The sequence below is a fragment of the Peromyscus leucopus genome, chromosome 5 (genome assembly GCF_004664715.2).
Source record: "Peromyscus leucopus breed LL Stock chromosome 5, UCI_PerLeu_2.1, whole genome shotgun sequence".
NCBI lineage: Eukaryota > Metazoa > Chordata > Mammalia > Rodentia > Cricetidae > Peromyscus > Peromyscus leucopus.
This window is the reverse complement of record NC_051067.1, coordinates 26,253,408-26,275,515: the sequence shown is the minus strand read 5'-3', so window position 1 is coordinate 26,275,515 and position 22,108 is coordinate 26,253,408. Positions and strand designations below refer to the sequence as shown.

The following is a 22,108-nucleotide window of genomic DNA, read 5'->3' as shown; positions in this document are numbered from 1 at the left end:
GGCTGAAGTGACATGTCTCAGTGACCGAAGCCTTCCATTCTGCCATGAAGCATAGCTTTGGGCTTGTTTTGACACTGTTATTTCAGCCTGTGCCACAGACAGGCTTTCTCTGTGGTGAAGCTGGGTTCCCACAGAGGGAATGGCTCTGAGCCAGTGAGGCTCCTTTGAGAGTGGTGGCTTCGTTTGGGGCCATCACAAGAGACTGTCATTTTCAGGGCAGGACTGCCTATGGGTATGGACTTGGGACTTCAGGCTGTAATGGGAAAGTTAAGGGAAATGAGGTAGTTTAGCCTGGGGAAGGAACTGCTCTGGACTATTTAGGGACTGTTAGCTGGAAATGCTTCCTTCCAGTCCGTCTGCACTCACATAGGGAAGATCCCAGCCAGTGATTTCAGTTCTGTGTGAGTAAAAGTTCTGTTTGACTGGTAGAAAGAGATCAACTCATGCGACCTTTGTTGTCTTTGTTTTATGTGTTTTGTTTTGGTTTTTTGAGGGAAGTTTATTGTTGTTGGACTTTGTCATCAGACTTTCTTTGGGCCACCAGTCCCCAAATAATGACACACAGACTTATTATTAATTATGAAAGCTTGGCCTTTAGCTTAGGCTTGCTTGTTCCCAACTAGCTCTTATAACATAAATTAACCTGTTTCCATTAATCTATGTTCTGCTATGTGGCTCTTTACCTTTCCTCTATTCTGTATGTCTGGCTCCCTCTGTCCTGCCACACAATAATCTGACCCTGAGTTCCTCCCTCTGCCTGGAAGTCCCACTTATTCTCTCCTGCCTAACTATTCGCCACTGATGTCTTTATTAAACCAATCAGGTGCCTTAGGCAGGTGAGGCCAAACACAGACAACATCTTTATGCAGTGTAAACAAATATTCTGCAACAGTTTATCACCCAGGCTGGCTGTAAAACTCCTGACCTCAGTCTCCCTGGTAGCTAGGTCAATAAGCATTGACCCCAACTGAACATGGAATTTTATAGACAAGTATGCTCAAATAATCTATACAAAATATAGTAACTGAGAAATTACTTTAGGAAACCAGTACATGCAAAGGGGAAAGGGGAGTGTATGGGGTCAAAGGCCTAGCCGTTAGGAAGATGTCTAGAGTAAAGATTGAAGTGATGGGCCTGGGCTGCCCACCAGTTCCCCTCCTACTGGATGTGAGTCAAGTAGAGCAAGAGGGAGCTAGCTGTAGCAACCACTACCAGGGGCCCTGTTTCTATGGAGACAAGTGACAGCCAGAGGCTGCCATTCACTTCTTTTTTTAAAGAAGGGAAAGGAGAAGGATGTAAAGGTCAACTTCTGTCCTCAAAGGATAGTACCTCTTGAGCGTCAAAACTACAGCTCATTTCATCAGTGAGAACGTGTTTATACCAGGACAGGTCTTATGCGGGACCAAGACAGAAAAGAAATTGCCGATGGATAGATGGGAGTTGACTTTTCCAAACTCTGGAAGGCACCTGACACAGGAGACCAGAAATAGTGGTCTGAGGGCTGAGACTCTCAGTTTAGGATTAGAGAGAGTACCTGGGCTGGCAAGGTAGTGCCCAGAAGCATTTGTTAATGAGGAATGTGAAAGTGGTGTGTGCCTTCTTTGAAGTAAGATTCCTTCACCTGAATCAAATTGATCTTTCCTTTATACTGGCACCATCATGTTACTTGAGTATTGTGGGGTAAAAGGGGACATGTTACCTGAGTGTTGTGGGGAAAGCAGTCTGTGATCATGGAGAATGTTGTCTCCATAGGTGCCTCCTGAGCAGGGGACGTAGTCATAAACTTCAGTATGAGGACGAAGGGTCAGAGTTTCACTTAATGGCCTCCATTGGGCCCCGTTGTCTTGTGAGAGGACATGGGATCTAACTGGGTAGTGGTGGGATAGGTATCCTATGTGTAGGGCATTTGACCCATGCATCAGAGAGACTGGGAGCACAGCCAAGACTTTCACACAGAATGCCTGCAGACAGAAAGTTTTTGCTTCATGCCCCGCTGACTTCTAGACTGTTCCGAGAATGCAGGTGGTTGGGTCAGCACAGCGGCTCACACATGATCAAATCTTCCTCCACACCCTGGCATGGCTGGTATGACCTTCCTTCTGGACAAGCACGACTGAACATGAACAACACCTTCTAGTAAGGAGGTGTCATTGCCCTAACGGGTGGGGCTCATTGAGACTGTCTTCCCATTCCGTCTTCATGCTCCATCCCCCTTTTCACTGCACAGAACTTGACTGACAGTGCAGACATCACTCCCAGCCTTCTACCCTAAACCCCTATGCTAGGTATTTGTTACAAAAACAAACACACTTCTTTGCAGAGACATGCTTTTCTTCAATCAGAAGGGTAGGTTGTAGAGCTCTGATGCTTCTTAGATTTATTCACTCCTCCTTGGCTTATCACAAAGACAAGAAAAGCTAGCACCAGGTAGATGGGGAGGTGTCTATCCTCAGGTTGCCAGAAACCTGTTTGAAGCAGTCACCTTCAGTAATGTAGAGCTGCCAATGTGGAGTGTGGTGATGGGGTGACCTTTCTTGTCAAGTCATCTGTTGAGATTATCAAACACTTCAACCTCTCCACTAATACATCTATGAGGAAATTACACCTGGAAAGCTAACATGAACTGGACATATCTAGATCTCTCCTGAGCACTACCCTTCTGGTGTAAATTAGATATGAAGACTCAATGAATGCCACTTACCTGGGTTAGTCCTTAGTTTGGGTCCTATTTAAAAGTATTCAAAAGAATTTTAAGAATGTTATATTCCAAATTTCTTTAAGAATTCATACTTGGTGTATTAGAAGATGGGTCTGAGAGAGGTTTAGCATTTATATCCAAAAACTGTCCACATCCTAATCTGATGTTTAACCAAATCTGAAGGCAGTGTAAACAGCTAAGGAATTTGAGGAGGCTCTCCAGTTATTCACACTCGCATCCTTCAGTGTCACCCGCAAGGCCTGTGAAAACCCATGTGGGTGGGCCCTACCGCAGCCTCTAGCCTGGAGTCTAGGACTAGGCTTTGTGGCTCTAAGCAGCTTCCAGGTGAGCTTGATCTGAGGTCCAGGTGTTAGAAATCAGTGTTGAATACCCAGATTGCATCACAACTTCAAGGCCACTGCAGCCTACCTTCTAAACTCCTGCTTCCTCCTCAGACCGAGAGAACTGTTGACCCCATGCCCAAATCTGATATTTACAGATTACTTAATCTGCTGAAATATCAGCAGAAAGTTCCTGTATGTGAAAATAGAAGAGATGTCAAGAGCTAGGGAGGGGTGCATTTTAGGGACTGAGCTGTGTGATCCACCTTCCTCAAGTTACTTAAATCAGTTCTTGTACAAAGTATAAAAAGTACAGTTTAACAGTGATACTGTCAGTATTTTTATGGATAGTTCACCTTACTAAATGTGGATATCACTCTGTATAAATAAAATGCTAATTGGCCAGTAACTAGGCAGGAAGTATAGGCGGGACAAGCAGAGAAGAGAATTCTGGGAAGTGGAAGGCTGAGGCAGAGAGACCCTGCCAGCCGCCTCCGCCATGAGAAGATGTTAAGATACCGGTAAGCTACAAGCCACGTGGCAGCTTATAGATTAATAGAAATGGGTCGATTTAAGATATAAGAACAGTTACCAAGAAGCCTGCCATGGCCATACAGTTTATAAGTAATATAAGTCTCTGTGTTTTTACTTGGTTGGGCCTGAGCGGCTGTGGGACTGCTGGGTGAGAGAGATTTGTCCTGACTGTGGGCCAGGCATGACCAGAAAAACTCTAGCTGCAGTCTTCTCATGACCAAAAGGTTTAGCTCATTGACAGATTACTAACATACTCTGGGTTTTATTTTCCTGTATTGTAATCAATCAGTCAATAAAATTAACCCCAAATTTTTGAAAACAGAACAATTACATTTATAGGAGGAAGTGTTTTTTAATTTTTTTTGTGTGTATTAGTGTTCTACCTACATGTTTGTTTTGTGTACCATATATGTGCTGGGTACCCTTGGAAGCCAGAAGAGGTCCCCAGGTCCACTGGAACTGAAATTACTGATGGTTATGAGTAGCCATATGGGTGTTGGGAATCAAACCTGGGTCCTACAAGAGCAATAAGTGCTTTTAATCATTGAGCCATTTCTCCAACCTCCAATAAAGGAGGAAGTTTTAAGTTGAAAAAATTAGTGATCACCCTCAAATTCAAAGTAGCTGTTTAAAAAGAAAAATTCAGCTAGGATCCATGACATGGTTCAGAGGATAAAGGTTCTTTCAACATATCTGGTGACCTGAGTTCCATTGCCAGGACCCACATGGTAGAGAGAGCTGACTCTTGAAAGTTGTCCTCTGACCTCTACACCAGTGCCACACACGTGCCCGCACACATATACACAGATCCACACACAATAGATAAATGTCTAAAATATACTTTTAGATACTCATCCAGACTTACTCTCAGTTTCTGAAATGCCTGCATTGTCTTTGTTCATCACTGTAAAAGCCATGCAGATATTGGAAATGACAGATGAGTGTGAGAGACGATGCCATATTCAAAAACTTTTGATATCCACGACAGTTAATCATACCTGTAGACAGTGCAGAGGGCTAAAGAATTTCACTAGGTTTTGGTGGAGAACATTTCTGATTCTAGAAATGTTAACAAAACTGACAGTTTAGACCACAGTGTGACAGATTACTACTGTTAATATATCACATGTCCAAAGGAAAAATTTAGAATTTTATGCAGTAGCAGAAGTATACTTTGGCTATACATTAACCTCTCTTGAGTAGAGATACTATTTTGAGCTAGTTAATTAGTTCTAATAACAGGGGAAATTAACCTATATCTTCAGCATTCATTTTTGGCATGGTTGCCATTAAAATCGACAACACTATACTCAACAATCAGACATCAAGTCTGTTCACATTATATGTTAGTAAGGTCAGTTATAGTACTGGGAGACTTGAGGATGCATGTTACACTGATACTCTGACTAAAACAGTTTCTGCATATGCTTTGTTCTTCATTGTCCATGCCTTGCTTTGACAGACACTCATTTTTTGCTTCAGCTGTCCAGTCATGTGGTGTGTATTTCTTGTCTGCATGCTGTGTGTCTTGGAAGCTGGTGCAGAGACCGAGGGAACAGGCTCTTAAGTAGTAGAACTCAATTTTGGTTGAAAGCCGAGGATCAAATTGAGTTCAGGATATTACTATTTTCTGCTGTGTATTATAAAGGAATCAAAACTGAGTAGTAGGTTTGAACATCTACAGAGGTAGCATGTGGAGCCTTAAGACCTCATAGGAGGGATTGCATGATACAAAACTTACATGACTGAAGAAGACCTAGGAAGCCCTGGAGTGCCACTTCCTAGGCAGAAGGTATAGGAAATGCCTGGGTACCAAGGCAGGAGCTCACTAAGAATCATTAGGAATTCTGAAGACTTTAAGCAGGAGGGAGTATGGTACTGTCTGTTTTAGAAATTGCCCTGACGCTGTGTAGAGGATGAAGAGCAGGAAGAGCAGGTGGAAAGGCAGTGTGGCTAGCATACAATAGTACTAAGACTCTATAGTCTGTGATGCAACCATCTCAGTTATCATAAGACAGCTTATCCAGGCACAGTGTATTTCCAACACCCCCCCACATGCTGTGTGTGTGTGTGTGAGAGAGAGAGAGAGAGAGAGAGAGAGAGAGAGAGAGAGAGAGAGAGAGAGAGAGAGAGAGAGAGATCGATCTTAGATGTGGAGGTTAAAGGACAGCTTCTAAGAATGGGTTCTTTCCATCCATCACTTGAGTTCCCAGGATCAAACTCAGGTTGTTAGATTGGTGGCCACATTATTGAGGTTTGAGGTTTTTTTTTTTTTTTTTTTTTTTTTTTTGGTTTTTCGAGACAGGGTTTCTCTGTGTAGCTTTGCGCCTTTCTGGAACTCGCTTTGGAGACCAGGCTGGCGTCGAACTCACAGAGATCCGCCTGGCTCTGCCTCCCAAGTGCTGGGATTAAAGGCATGCGCCACCACCGCCTGGCCACATTATTGAGTTTTAAGACGTCCGTCTTCCCAGCATGCGACCACCAGAAGCTAGATAGAGACAGAAGAACCTCTAGAAGCTTACAGGCCAGCTGCTAGCCTTGCAGACATAGCAGTGAACAAGAGACCTTGTCATGAATAAGGAGGAAGGTGAAAACCAACACTCAAGGTTATATTCTGACATCAGTATGTATGCTGTTGCACCTGCACAGCACATGCACATATACACACATGTGCAACTACATACAAGAACTGTAAATGTGGTTAGGGTCATGGATTATATCCTTATTTTAAATTCTGGTTTGTGGTACTCAGCTCCTTTTCAGAAAGATGATTATCAGTTTTCACATCTACTAATACTCTGTCATAAGTCATCCTTGTCAATCTGGAAAGTGAAAAGATATCAATTGAGTTGCTCAAGGGAAGAACGGGGAAGGCTGGATTGTGAGCTTGGTTGAAGGAATCTTAGGCACCTTCGTTCACAACAAACTTAGTGAGAATTAGAAATGTGTCAGGTAGACTCACTTGTTCAGCAGAACCAAACCAGGCCATTTTTCTGCCATCTTCCATGATCAGTGTGTCACAGTTGTGTGCTCTGTACTCTAAGAACATGTTCATTTAGATTTGGATTTGCTTGATCCAGTGTGGTCCAGATGTTGATTAGCACATACTCTGAGTTCAGTTAGTGACCTGTATGATTCCTCAGACTTGTATGCAGTGTTTGGGGGCCCACGGTGTTTTAATTATGAAGAGAGAACTTGGCAAAATGAAACACTATAATCCCCTGTGCTGTTTGAAGAGCTGTCCTGTGGAAAATAGGGTAACCGGTCAACTTTGTCACCTCTGAGGACGGACAGACACTTAAAGCAAGAGAGGCATTGCCAACTGGTGTGCCAAAGACGGAGTTTTACGGTGAGAACAGCTGGTGAAGGTAGAGAAATTCCTGTGGCTGGAAGCACGCACTGAAACTAGAGGACGTACACTCTGCTCTGCTTGGATGGAGAGAGACTTCATGTGCTGAGCGCACAGCTGGTTAACATCTCAGTGAGCTGGGGGCTCACTGGCCTTCACTGATTTGGGGTACATGGAAATTAGGTAAAATTTAGGAAAAAAAGACTCTGGCATTTTATGGACAGGAATTAAGAGCTGTGTCTTCCCCACCCATCCTTGCTACCATGGCCCTCCCCTGATAGGAAGAGGCAATTATTGGCTCATTGTGATGGCTCACCCATGTCCTGTGAGCCTTTGGAAGGAAGTGTACAGCTGGAGTGGTCATCCCTGTCTCTGGAGGCTAGGGATGCAGAGCCAGGTTGAGAACTCTGGCTGTTGACTGACTTGAGATCATGAGTCACCGCCCTGCCACTATTGTCATCATGGGGCTAGGAGAAAATACTGGGAACTCCCCATACAGTGGCCACGACCAGAGGTTTCACTGTGGAAGGAAGCTATATTTGGGTTTTGAAACTGATGTCCCAGCAGGAATGTGGGAGAAGTAAAATGGATTGCTCTGTTCGTCCAGCATTTATGTGCCACCGAGCTTCTCTGACCTGCCACCTCCGCTCTGTGTCCAAAGCACTCCTGCAGGTAGAGGTGTGAGGCTGGGGTGAAGGTTCTGCAGTCCTTGATCAAGACTGGAGTCAGGGCATCGTCTGTGCCTGACCTCTTGGCCCTTCACCCTCCTCTATCTCCTGTTGCATTTTGCCAGGAGTTTGATATCTGCTATTCTGCCTTGCTCCATAAGAAAGCAGTAAGAAAGGGCCCGGGTCCAGGTTATGGTCCTGAGTTTCCAGCAACTGATCCAGAACAGAAGTGATGCCTGAAGTGGCCTTTGGAGGCCATCTTGCTTAATAGGTGGAGCATGACATCAGTTGGTTATACTGTAGCTCATTCTGGCTAGAAGGCTGTGGCCTCCCTGCATCTGAACTGTTTTCCTTGTAGAAAGGACAGTCATCTAAATAATGTTCTCACGGAGTCCTCACTAAATGCTGGTTCCAGAGCCTCCTTCCTGTCTGCTATGAAAACAGTTTCTCTCATAAATCCCCAGGGTGAAATAATACAGCATTGCCTTATATATCCATGTGTGTTTGTACCATGATTGAGAATATGGAGCCTGAAATGGGCCAGTGTTTACAGCTATCATTCTCTCATTCCTAGTGTTTTTACAGTCTTATAGGAAGGAATGTTCATCTAGCTAGTTTAATTAAAATGCATCAAAAAACCAGATTGATACCAATTGATAACCCTTACAGTTGAGTTCTTTTCGAATCTTAGATTTTTTTTTTCAAAACTTAACATTTGTGGTGAATCATGCAACAAATGTCAAAAAGAAACTGACCAACTTGCCTTTTTTTCACCTATAAATGTTGGTATTAAAAGAGATGGTTTAGACAGATATAATGGTACAAAAACCCAGCATAGTGTGCATCCGAAGCTCAGGCCAGCCATGGCTGCATAGTCAACTCTGTCTCAAAACAACAAACAAAAACAAAGAGATGGTCTCCTTGAATCACAATCCCTTTGGTACTTAGAGCAGAGCTATTTGTGTCTATTAACTTTCTTATGACTTAAAGTAGCCAAGAACTGAATAATAATAAAGCATCCTTCCCCCAGAGTCTAAGCAAGGGATTCTGTGGCCATAGTCTGATTGTCTGTGATTCTTGCCTATTTTCTCCCACTGGATACTTCAGGTCTTTCTGCTCCACCACATCAATTTCCACAAAGAAGAGAGGTTTGGTTGAGCCCTCTTTCCCCAAAAGCCTATGTTCTCTATCCTCAAAAGCCAGGCTACCTTTTCAGCAGGTCCAGCTTGGCTGATGGTTTATGGCTGTAGTCTAAACAGGAGTTTCTCATTCTAGAAACGGCACTCTGTAGCATCACTCAGCCACACCTGTGTAGGCAAGGGGACTCCCGGTCCTGTAGGACAGGGGCTGAATGTACGAAACAGCACCCAACCACCTCAAATCTTTGGCTTGATCAGCCTCCACATGTGGCCTGCCACTGATTCACACACTGCCCAGCTAGCCTTTTCATACTCAGCCTGTCTCCTTTCAAGAAGGCATCTGAGGAACATGAGCTAAGCTGCTTTTCAGAGTGAGAGGACAGCGCATGAGAAATGTTCTTTTCCCACTCTTAAGAACTTCTTGGAACTAGTTCTAATGATGCTGGCATATAATCCCATCTACTTTGGAGACTGAAGCAGAAGGATCACAAATGCAAGGACTTGTGGATACAGAGTGAAGGACCAGCCAGAGACAGTGAGTCCCTGACTGGAAGAAAAAAAATTGAAACAGATGTGGATAAATTTCCACTGTATAACACTTGCCTAGCATGCATGAGCTCCTAGCTTCAACCCCAGAATTGTGAAAATGAACTATGAAAACAAATACTTGTTACCTGGGTAGAGCTCAGTGGTATGTAGTTCTTGCCTGGTACCCACAAAGTCCCGATTCTGTCAGCTTCAGCCCTTGGCAGCGAGGATGAGGAAGGATTAGGACATCTCAAGTAAAATTGTCATTTAAAAGAATTATTTGTAAGAACCTACACCTATATTCCTACATCCCACACAGTTTGACCTTGATCCTGATAATGATGGTGGTGGTGGTGGTCATTAGCAAATTGAAACCGTTTTATGTTGTAAAATAAGGGTTTGTTTGGTTTTTTTTCTTTTTGAAATCTAATGCCATTCTTGTCTGTATGTCTTGGGACCTCTCCTTAGAATTTTGCTTTAAAACTTGATAAAATAAGACCACATACATAATTAGTCATAAGACTCCCCTTTTGGAACTGGCACATACATAGTATTTATAATGCTTTCTTGTGTGTGTGCCCTAGTTCTGTAGATATCAGAGTTGCATCATATAATGCACTCATTGCACTGTCCGGATGGTTTCATAGTCTGTTAGTCCACACAGATCTTAAGCACCCCAGACTTCTGCTCTGTCGGTACACTTCCAATGTGATAACCCCAAATGTTTCCACAGGTAGAGCATGACAAATAGACCTGATAGGTGGAAAGTGGTTTCCAGGGGCGAGTACAGAATTGGGACTGTGTATGATCTAGTGGAATGATTTAAGAACCAGGGAGTTCTTCATACTGTAGAATCATGTGTCCTAAAATATGCTTTTTGTCCAAGTCCAGTAGACCAACTGATAGTTTGTTCTCATCTTATTAATTCCAGTCAAGTTTGTGACTGTCTTCCAACAAGACACTGAGCAACACTCCTGCTTGCAACACTGTGCTTGCAAGATCCTGAAAGAGGTTCAAGGAGATGATGAAGTTTTACAAAGACTGAAGGCACTATAGAAATGATGCCCTTAACTAATAAAGTTTAGGGGTGCGATATTGTCCAGTGAGAGAGCACTTGCCTAGTGTGTATGACGCAGTGGGTTCAACCCCCAACACTTGAAAACAATGGTGATGACTGATGAGTACCCTGCTTATATATAATATCAAAAAAGAAAAGAAGCCGGACCGTGGTGGCGCACGCCTTTAATCCCAGCACTTCCGTGGCAGAGGCAGGCAGATCTCTGTGAGTTTGAGGCCAGCCTGGTCTACAAAGCAAGTTCCAGGACAGCTAGGACTGTTACACACAGAAACCCTGTCTAGAAAAAGAAAAAAGAAAAGAAAAGAATGTGGGTCTTGTGGCAGTGGTGGTTGTTGTTGGTGGTGGTGGTGGTGGTGGTGGTGATTGTTAGATCACCTTTTCTGTGTGTCTTCTTTGTAGACATATGAAGATTCATGAGAAGGACACTAGCAGTACTACAGCTGCAGCCCCTCCATCCCCTCTGAAGCGTAGGCGGTTGTCCTCCAAAAGGAAACTGAGTCACGATGCCGATTCCGAGAGAGAAGACACAGCACCAGCTAAAAAGGTCCTCTGAGTTTATGACATGGATGTGCCCCATCATGTGGCTTTTGGCAGAAATATCTAATCTTTATTATCACAGTGTAGAGACTTGGAAGACATCAATTCTAAACTTGGGGGTTTTGTTTGTTTGTTTGTTTTTGTTTTTTTGAGACAGTTTCTCTGTGTAGCCATGGCTATCTTGGAACTCGCTCTGTAAACCAGGGTGGCCTTGAACTCAGAGATCTGCCTGCCTCTGCCTCCCAAGTGCTGGTATTAAAGACATGTGCCACCACCACCTAGCTGTCTCTCTTCTTTTTTGGTTTTAATTAATTCTGGGCTTTTTCACATGTGTTCCCCCACACTGTTTTCATAAAGAATCTGGAAAAGGCTCCTATATGTGCTTTCTCTTTAGAAGTTCTAAGTAGTACATGGATGAAATGAAGAATTTCCAAAGTTGTTTTCATGCTTTTTACATTGTCTGTGTAGCTGAAGTGGAAGCTTTGTCAGCATCAGGGACTGTTTTGTCCTCCCATTTTTTCCTAACGCCTTTCAGATAGTACGTGGTTCATAAGTACTTGTTGATTAGATGAGGAGACTGGGGCATAGGTGGGATGGATATTTAGTGGTAGTGTTCACTGAATGAGTGAGTGAGTGAGTGGTGACTCAGACCTTGGTACTGAGTGAAGAGCATACTTTTAGAGCTTTCTAGACTAATGTTAGACTCTCTTTGAAAGCAAACTTGTGTGGGAGACCACCTTGGTGATGCCCTCTGTCCTTTTCCCTAAGATGGTAGAAGATGGCCAGTCGGGCGATTTGGAGAAGATGGCTGAAGAAGTCTTTCACTGCCCAGTGTGCTTCAAGGAGTTTGTTTGCAAATATGGACTGGAGACCCACATGGAGACTCACTCAGATAACCCATTAAGGTAAGGAATGTGAATTAGATCGGTGGTCTGGAGACCCACATGGAGACTCACTCAGATAACCCATTAGGGTAGGGGAATGTGAATTAGATCGGTGGTCTGGGAAATTACTCGGTACTGTTTCTTCTGGCATATAACATTCTTATTTCTTGTCACTCCAAACTGGGCTCCAGCAACTGAGCTTATTTACAGGACATTGAGAAGGCACTTAAGAAACACATGGTATGGAGAAAAGGTTGGGTTGAAGATTGTGAGCAAGTGTGGCTGTAGCCATGTGTTCACTTTGCTCCTTTGTTCTTCCTGAGGTCCCTTGAGTAGTCACTGGGTCTCCAGGCATTGGAGAATCTCCTGTCACAGACATCATTCCTTTGCAAAAGGTGTTGCAACCCAAATGATCAATTGCTGTACATGAATAAATGGTCTAGACATGGACAGCCCATGTGTTTCATGTTCTCAGCATAGCATTGACATGTACCAGGTGCTCAGAAGTGCTTCAGCTGAACTGGACTCAGTGCAGAAACCTGAAGCATTGTAGGTAGGAAAGAGTTCTCGGGCATACAAGCAGGAAAGCTGTTATGTAGTGCAGGTGTCCGGTGCTTGTTCTCCTCTAACCTCTGTTAGGGCTGAGCAAGCAGAGCTGATCCTCGGCTCCCGGGGGCTAAAAGTATGGATAGTGATAAAATTTCCAGCAGTGTTGGAGAGGGGAACACTCGTGTCTTTGTCTGACTTCTCTGGTAACTTCTATCAGAAAAAAAAAAAGTCTTGTATTCTAGATGAACAAATAGGTTTAGTAATTCTCCCTACAGAATTGCTGCTGTTTATACGTTCCATCTATTTTAAACATTGGGAAGGACAAAGATCTCCATCGAAGCCTCTGCCCAAGCATATAGCTGAAGGTTCATCCGAGGGCAGAGGCCAGGCTCTCGGGTTGTCACGGTTTTTGAAGACATCTTGGGAATATAGGATTTGGGTATCTGTTTGCCTAAATTCTCTTATCAGTTTCATGGAGGTTTTTCATTGGAGCAAGAGGAAGAACTTTCAGGGAGGTCAAAGTGTGAGGCAGTGAAATGCTCTCAAGTACCTGGATGGAACTTCCCAATCTCAAGACAGTGGCTAATGGGTTACCCAGTGTCCAGTGGGATTCAATCTCCAGTCTCTGTGAGGAGAAAAGGTCCCCCTCTAGAAAGACCCCAAAAATGTACTGACTGTCCTACATCCAAGCCTGTCTCTGCCCCCATGTGGCTCCCATCAGCTACACCTGTATCTCTGTTTCCTCATTCACATTGAAGTAGGGCTAGATCTGTAATGCCTGTGTTCTCTTCCGGTCCCCTCTAGTTCTAAAATATGTCTCTGATCTACCAAGAAATAGCTGTTTCTCTTGTCAATGACTACTGATTCTAAGAATTTCAGGAATATTTTGTTTTTTGAGACAAGGTCTCTCTACATATCCTTGGCTGTTCTGGAACTCACCATGTAGACTAGGCTGGCCCTGAACTGACAGAAATCTGCTTGTCTTTGCCCCCAGACTGCTAGGATTAAAGGCATGCACTACCACACCTGGCCAGGAACTTAACTTCATAGTTTCACTACCCGCAGCGTCCTCTGAATGTGGAATTATGGGTAAAGAGTGAGCATTGAAATGGCACCAGCCTCACAATAAAAGTGGTGCAGAGACAGGAGACTGGCTGGCACGTGGGAGCCTCGTTCCTCCAGGTGGGGGTTCCTGCCAGGCAGCCGTGAAATTTATGTTTTGTGTATATTTTATTTTGTGATCAGATACTATTTTAAGACCAACCTGCTTTTACCTTTCTTGGAAATTGCATCATAAAGGGAAGCAACCTGGCTCTTCTGAGTGATTTCTAGGCAGTGTGAGTCTGCACAACATGCTGTAGCCATGACGAGGCAAGACCGAGTGTCCCTTTCTGAAATGCTGATCTGGAAAGACTTCTTCCCCAGAGCAAATGGAGGCTGGAATCACATTAGACATGAATCAGTCTGTGGGCAGAACCGTCTGGGCCATGGTGCATAGATAGGCTTTGAGGTTGAAGCTCCATAGTCCTGTACTGTTACCAAAGCAGTTTCCTCCCCTCCTTAATGGTGACACTGTCTGGTGAGGGGTTGACAGAAAGAAGTTTCTTAGCGCGTTGGATGGACTTAGCCCCTTCAGGCAGCCTTTCATGCCACTAACCCCACAGCAGCTAGCCATAGATGGCTCCTAAGGAGGGGTGGCTTGGTGGCTTGTGTACCTGGTGAGCAGACCAGCCCCAGCTTCAAACTGTCTAGTAACTATTGTGAGGCCGGGTGGGGCTGGCTTTTGAAAACCGAAGAGTCGATTATAGAACATAGTTAATTCTTCTTTTCTCCTCTCTGCTCAGCTTCCACATAACAGCCTGCTATCAGAGGAAGCCTTGGGGCCAGGCATGGGCCAGTAGGGGGCTAACTGGGGTGGTGCATTATGACAGTAGCTGATGGGAGAGACTGCTTGTTAACCCAGAACCAAAATAGACAACAACTCCACTTTCAAATCCCAAAGGCGGTAGAGTCACAGCGCTACCAGTTTAGAAGCGGCCGGAGTCTGTAACTTAAAACAGCTGTTGGTTTCTTTCTCCTGCCCTTGCCCCACTCCCTCCGCTGCTCCCAAAGTTGGCGAGGTGCCCGTGTTCCTTAATAAAGTGCTGGCAGTCCAAACTTGTATATACGCCGAGTCTTCTCTCCTCCACTCTGCTGTGTTTCAAAATGAGGCAGTTCTGGCATCGAACAAAAGGAAGATGCAAAGTCACTGGTAAAGATTCTCGTTCTTAAGTTCGGATATTGCTTGTGACGCCTCCTATCTTGCTCCTGGGCACGGGGTAGTAGGGCAGAGAAGAAAGCTTGAATAGAGCATGCTGGGCGGTTCCGAACTGACGGTGAGGGACCGTGCAGAGAGCCGTGGGTGCAGAGGGAGAGTGTGTGCCTGGTGCCGAATGTCTCGCTTTGTTGTTAGAGCGGAGCAGAGCAACAACAGGCTGCACCTCTGGGGATGCAGTGAGCTGGAGAAAGGTGCAGACCAGCGCTGCTGAGCAGAACAGCTGACCCCACTGTCGTTTGAAATCTCCTGCTTGCCACGTTTGGAAGTGGAAAGTGGTGCGGGTGGTACATTTTTACTCTCTTGCTGTCTTCTCTTTAGTAATGGAAACCTGTCTGTGCTTATGTGCAGTCGTAGCCCTCTTTCTTACTGGAAAGCAGTCCCATGCCAGGTGCTGAGCAGCCCACAAGACCAGGTTAAAGACAAGCCAGGAGGCCTTCCCCAAGAGTGGGCTGTGGAGTGGATCGTCACCATGTTGATGAAGGAGCTGCCAGAAGCACACTTGGCCCAAGTTATTGTATAATCTTAGGTGGCTTCTTGATTAAAGGGGATTGGGTAATAAGTAATTTTAACATTATTTCAGTTAAAATATATCCAACAAATGACTGATTCCTCATTGTGACAGTACAAGGCATTTGACCAGTCTTGAGAAAAACAGGGATGTTTGAGGTGGGACCTGGAGGCTGATCAGGAAAAAAAGGGGGGTGGGGGGCATGGGAAGTATGCAAGTTCAGAGCCAAAAAAGACACAGTGGCTAAGAGCTTTGGATCTGACATTGGATGTTGTGGCACTCCTTTCATTCCTTCTGGGTTATTGCCATCATTATTGTCACATTATTGATCTTGGGGTAATTTTAAGTTTAAGGCAGTGTCCTCATATCAGTCAGGAAACAGGATATGGGAAGCTCAAGGGGTCTTTGGCAGGCACCCGGGGCTCTGAGGGGAGGCTGAGCACTACCCTCGCCAGAGCAAGCTGTAGGCCAGCCATCCCCTTGCTATATATCCTGGCTGGGAGGCCACTGGGTGAGATGTACCAGGATGTTCCTGTCTCTGTTTTTTGATTGTTCTGAGGAATATTCAGCTCCCTTCACTGTATACCCACCACCTGCAGAGAGACCCTGAGACTCTCCGGGTGTCATTGGCCCCATATTCTCAACATGCTAAACACAAGGCGAAAGTGAATAGAGTATTACTTTTATTAAGACTCCAGGGGTCCAAGAATCAGCTAGAGGAGGACAGAGGCCCCTGGCCTGGCAGTTAGAGGCGCCTTAGTCATACCTTTCGAAGCCTCCTCACCACCCCAGAGTGGAGCCAAGACCAAGTTCCACCGGCTTCAGAGCCATCTCCTGTCTCCTCTGACCCCTTAGGCCACTCGCTACTTCATGTCATGCTGGCTTCATTGAATAGGCCTAGCTGGATGCTGGTCAGTGGTAGAGAGCCTGAGCATGTTCCTAGGATGTGGCAGGGGAAGGCAACCCAGCCAGGGCTCTGTCACAGGCCATCACTGCTGCTCACAACAACTGGGAGAGATTACTTACTGCAGCTGTGGATGTCAGTTCTCTGCCCCAGGATGGGCCAGGAAGGGTGGGCTGAGGGAAGAGGAATGTCGGGTGGGGTGGGGCTCTAGCTGAGGGATTATTGTTTGCGCTTATTCCTTTTGGCCTCTGGAGACAGAGCAGGAAAAATGAAGCATGAAATCTCTCTTTAAAAGGAATGCCAGTCTCCATCAAAACTCTGTAATGAGCAAGGAATTGGCCAGTTCAGGTATTTCATAGGTTCTGTTGACTGCAGGGAGTGGGGAGTCACCAGTGTCAGGAAAGTTGCCCAAATTGAGGATGTGACATGAGTCAAGGAGGAGCTGGGACGTCTGCAAATGACTGTCCTCTGAGCAAACAGGGCTGCAGACAGCCAGTGTGGTCCCAGCCTGCTGCCTGGCACCTCTGTGACCTCAGGCAAGGAGAGACTCAGTTTCCCCATCTGGAAAATAAATTTGATTTGTGAGGGTGAAGGACAATGACCTAGGCCTGGAGCTGTAACAAATACTGTGAGTTTTTTGTTGTTTTAAAACGTTGTTTCTTAAAGGGTTTTTATTTATTTATTTTGTGTGTGTATGTGTTTATGTGGCAATGTGCTTTCATATGTGTGTGTATGTGTTTGTGTGGCAATGTGCTTTCATATGTGTGTGTATGTGTTTGTGTGGCAGTGTGCTTTCATATGTGTGAAATCACGCCCAGCTTTTTTGTGGGTCCCTGGTTGGGGCTGTCCTCATGTTTGATCAGCCAGCACGTCACTGAGCTGTCTCTCCAGCCCACGTGTATCCTTTTTAGTACTTTAAGCCCTCTAGCATAACAGTTACCAATCTGGTGTGGTCTTTCCTGACTTTCCCATCCCAGTGACACAGAGGAGTCAAATTCCAGGACTTCGTCTCCCAAGTACCGTGGACTCGACAGAGCACAAAAGCATTTGTCCTTGGCCCTTTGTTGTCATCAAGTGCCATTTTTGTCTACCTTTGCTTTCGTGACTGCTGAGCAGCTATTTAAATGGGGGTTGAGTCCTGCCTCCTGGGAGTGTTGTAACCCTTACAGACTTGACAGATAGGCATATTTAGAAGCTTGAAGGACCTTGATGCCTACAAATAAGAGAGCCACACGTCGTTTTTTGTAGCATGTTGGGGAAACCAGCAATTGTTTTTTTTAAAAAAAAATTTCCTTAAGTTGAAATTTGCTACTGTAGTCTTTTGAAAATACTTTTTGGGTAGTTAATTTTTTTTTAAGTTAGCCCTTTCTTTATGCTTAAGGGGCGGGGATCTGTCTATCCCTCTATCCCTCTGCTACCCCAATTGCCTTTTGTTTATTTTTTTGAGACAGGATCTCTTTGTGTAGCCCTAACTGTCCTGGAACTAGCTATGTAGATCAAACTGGCCTTGAACTTGCAACGATCCTCCTGCCCCTGCCTCAGGAGTGCTGGGATTAAAGGTGGGGGCTACTATGCCCAACTTAATTTTTTTTTTCAGGATTTATTTTCTTTTTAATTATGTGTGTGCACACGAGTGTGGGCGTCTACAGAAGTCAGGGTGTTGACTCCCCTGGGGCTGGACTTACAGGTGGTTGTGGGCTGCTTGGCCTGGGTGCTGGGAACCGAACTTGATTCCTCTATTAAACAGGACCACCTCTTAACCACTGAGACATTTCTGCATCCCTCCCTGCATTTGGAGGGAGGCATTATTTTTTGTTGTTTGAGTGTTACTGTTTTATTTTGAGGCAGGATCTTGCTATATAGCCCAGTCTGAGTGCTGCTGTTACAGACAGGCAGACGAACACCCAGAGCCCACTACCTGGGAGGTACACATGCTGGGGCTGGGCAAGACTGAAGAGGCCATGGGGGACCAGCTGAGTGGCTTACAGACTACACTGCCCAGAATTGTACTTGGTGGGAGGGCGTAGAGGACCAAGAGTGGCTTACCTCTTGTTGAAGCTTTTCTGCTAACTTCAGGACTTCCATCTTGCTCTAGAACATTAAGGTCACCAGATGTTACTGTAGCAGACACTGGAGGAAGCACATCCCAATATTGCTTAGCTACAGTGGACGTCTGTTTTTTAGACTGTTTGGGGCTGGATCGTTGAGTCCTGTAGTGGATATGCACACCAGCATAACATCCCACTACGTTTCTACCTTAGCCCCGCTGTTTTCTTGTAAAAAGAGAAAGTAGATGACAGAAGGATACCTTCTTTCGCTGCATCCTTTCCCTTCTTACAGGGATGCTTGCCATCAAAGCAGTAGATATCTCAGCTCCCTTCCTAAGTAGGCATGTGGCATACAGCAGTTAGCAATTTCGTTTGGGATGGCTTGGCTTCCAGCTTGATATGTAGCCCAAGCTGGCCTTGAACTCCTGACCCTCCTTCCTTCCCTTGCAAGTGCTGGGGATTACAAATGTGCGTCCCCCATACTCAGTTTCAGTGTTTTCTGAATCTTTAATTGCGCTTTTCCTTTAAGACTGAGTGGATTGGAGTGTGAACAGCGTTGCCTGTTTCATTACAGTGTCTCTTAAGAACTGGAAGGGCACAAACCTCAGCTCATGAGTGTGTCCTTGACCTGGTGGGTCTGGCTGGCCTACTCCTGGCTGTGGTGACTTGAGCAGGTTGAGTGCTGGCTGGCGGGGTTAGGTCTTCTGTAGCTTGATGGCTTGAGGTTAGAGTAGAGATCAGTCCCCGTGGAGCCAAGTACACGAGCAATAAAATCTTTCCAACCTGGCAAAAGTCACAGCTAGAATGGGATGGTCTTCTGCTAGTTGACAGAGAAAAGATGGGGAACTTCTTTTTCCCCTGTGACTGGGGTTTGAACCCAGGACTTACACACGGTCAAGCAGCTGTCCTGCGCTCAGCTACACTCCCGGCCTACAGACCAGTTCTGTGACAGTGCCTCCCCGCGTCCTTGACCACTGAAAAACACTTCTCTAAGCTTATCCCGCGGGTTCTCTGTGAGCATAGTTTCCAGCAACCCCATTCTATCTCTACAGCTTCACATACTAACACCCACAAGCAAAACTTCGCTCAGTTATCCTTCCCTGCTGCTGGGAGGCATTTCCGGTCCTTGGGACCCCCCACCTACAGAGCTTCCTATCTGTGCTTCACACCTACCCAGAAGCCCTCAGTGATATTACAAGTGGTACTAAGGGAGACTGGGAGAGAAGAGATAAGCTGCTGCAGGCCGCTCTCTTCTCGTGTTCCAGCGCCCCGGCCCTCTCCTCCCCCCGCCCCTCCTCCCCACCGAGGTCGGGGGGACCCCAGATCCAGTGACTGGGAAGAATCTTGGACTCTGTCCTGACATGCCAAAATCAGATCCTCATCTTCTTAGCTATACTGGCTAATGCGGTGCTAATTTGGGTTCTTTCTAAGTGAGTCAGTATCCGTGTGTTCTGCCTGGGGGTGCAGAAAGCTGTTGCCGTGAGTCAGTACAGTGAGCACGCTTGTGGAAAAGTCAGGCAAATACCTGCTTTTTTTTTTTTTAATCACCCCTCTGTTCCATATGTAATTTCTCCTTAAACTGTTCGATGGCAGTTTTTTCACTGAACCCCCCCCCTCACCCCCTACACCCCACCCCCCACCCCCGTCCCGGGAATAACCTATTTCAATAGGATTTTGAAAAGACAGTTTTGGTTTTGGAAGGAAGTGTAAGTTCTTATAGTTTCTTTGGATTTCCAGAAGAAGAAAAAAAAAAAAAGATTCCCCCCACCCCCCCCCCCCCCCCCACCCCCGCCCAATACATTGATTTTACTGACAGCAAAGTTGGTTTCCATTTGGGAAAGCTGCCCTCTGTTTCCAACATAGGGCCTTTTCCATTGCCAGAAAATCAAAAGACAGTCTGGTATATAAAAGTTCTCTCTGGCACGTCGTCAGGGTCTGTTGCAAAATGAAATTCTCCTACAGTTCTCCCCTCACTGTGACTCTTGAGTATGTTTCTGCCTCTTCTAAATATTTTGCAATCATTGTCTTTATGGGTTTCCTGACAGGGCTGAGATATTCCACAAACCCAGGTTGAGGACAACGGAGTCCTGGGGACCACCCAGCCAATGGCTGTAGCCTTAATGAAGAGTGAGTGATAAACCCAAGCCAGGTCTGCCGATACCCTGAGAGGAACGCCAGCTGCAGGCTCTGCCTGCTGCCACGGGCTCCACAGATTTACAGTGACCTCCCTTGTCCTTCAAGCCCTTCGAAACAAGGTTGCAAAGCCATGCTTCCCGCTCTGGGGAGGGCTGTTAAACCCTTGTCTCTGATAAAGGCCCCACTTTTCTAGGTGCCGGTTTTCCTCCCTGGCTTTATTTAAAGTCCGTCAACAGGTGCAGACTGTGAGGCAAAGAGGCACAAGATTTTCTAAGTGTCCCAGCCTCACAGTGCATTTATGATTTCAAAGCAGGTGTGGCCTCTTGGTTTGGGTTGGTTTATTTAAGGGAATGTGTTTTGTTGGGGGCGTTATGGCTATTTGCTTTTTTGTTTTTTATCTTCCATTTCAAGCAGCCTGCTTGTGAGATCCTCTAGAGCAGTGTGGTTCTCAACCTTACTAAGGCTGAGACCTTTCAGTGCAGTTCCTCATGTGGTGGTGACCCCCAACCACAAAAATTATTTTCGCTGCCACTTCATCACTGTAATTTTGCAACTGTTATGAATCATAACGTAAATGCCTGATATGTGACTGTAAGGGGCTAAGACCCAAACGTTGAGAACCACCGCTCTCGAACCTTTTTAGAAGGGAAGCAAAGGTTCCTGTTGTCTCAGCTACTTGGTGTCACAGGGATCCTTTCAAAAACAGACAAAATCCAGCTAGGCAGTGGTGGCGCACGCCTTTAATCCCAGCACTCGGGAGGCAGAGACAGATAGATCTCTGTGAGTTCGAGGCCAGCCTGATCTACCCAGTGAGTTCCAGGACAGCTGAGTCTACACAGAAAAACCTTGTCTCGAGGGGGGAGGGTGGGGTAATCCAGTGCTTGGGAGACAAAGGAGGCAGATTCCTGTGAGTTTGAGACCAGCCTGGTCTACATAGAGAATTCTGGGCCACCCAGGACGACATACTTGAGACTCTTAAGAAATAAGGAAGAATTTCCAACTGTGAAATACAGGTGTTAGGCTGAATTCCTGTGAAGGTGGAAGTGTGAAAAGTAGATCTTAGACTTGATTTGGAGGGTCCAAGCGTGCAGGTTGGAGAGAGTTTTCTCTTCTCAGCTGTGGCCCCAGGGAAGGCAGGCAGGGCCTAAGGAAGCAGATGGTTAAGAACAGAGGGCGGACCAGAGAGAGCACTTGTTTTTCCACATGAATCTTTCTCCAGATTAAACCTGCATGCTGAGGAGGAGCGGCATGTGTGGCGTTTGCGAGGGCCTGGGCTGAAGCTTTGTTACTGGGGGAGCTAGTTCCTTCTGACTCCTGATCCATTCCATCCAGCTAAGATCAACACACAACTTGGTGTTTCTGTTTAGCCTGTGTGTTGAATATGTATTACTGACTGGTTAACATTGAACTCAACAACCAATGCCACTGTACCCATGCCTGAATAGACCATCCCTAATGCATCATGTTCTCTCCTTAAGGCACATTGCAGCTTCCTATGCTTAAGACACTAGACAATACTTCAGAACCACATCTAGAAACCATTGTTTACCAAAATCACCAACAAAAAGCATCCGAACACAAGAAACATGGTGTGAAATATCAGAAAGAACATCCACCCATAGTTTAAGGGCTGATCAAGGCCACATGTGATTTCCTCCTGTTTAAGCAGAGAATATTTGTCAAAACTCAAATTTGTCATTGCTTTGTACATATTTGTGAATGAACACAAAACCATTACAAGTATCAATTTGGGATTTAATTTAGTAGATAAATTTACAATCCAGAACCCCTAAGCAATGATGATCATTGTTTGGTATTATCACTTATCTATATTTATATATTACATCACAAATGTCGTATTTAAGGCATATATAAATTATCTTGTGAGAC

The 22,108-nt window shown here is 45.4% G+C and overlaps 1 protein-coding gene across 4 annotated transcripts in view; it reads left to right on the top strand.

Annotated features, from left to right (window-relative positions):
* The window catches only part of Rreb1 (ras responsive element binding protein 1), a 131,077-nt gene that overhangs the window by 84,568 nt on the left and 24,401 nt on the right, over window positions 1-22,108 (top strand). For all 4 annotated transcript variants that reach the window (XM_028856539.2, XM_028856541.2, XM_028856544.2 and 1 more), the window contains exons 7-8: window positions 10,735-10,879; window positions 11,641-11,777. In XM_028856539.2, the coding sequence (XP_028712372.1) occupies window positions 10,735-10,879; window positions 11,641-11,777 (282 nt within the window). The remainder of the gene's footprint in view (window positions 1-10,734; window positions 10,880-11,640; window positions 11,778-22,108) is intronic.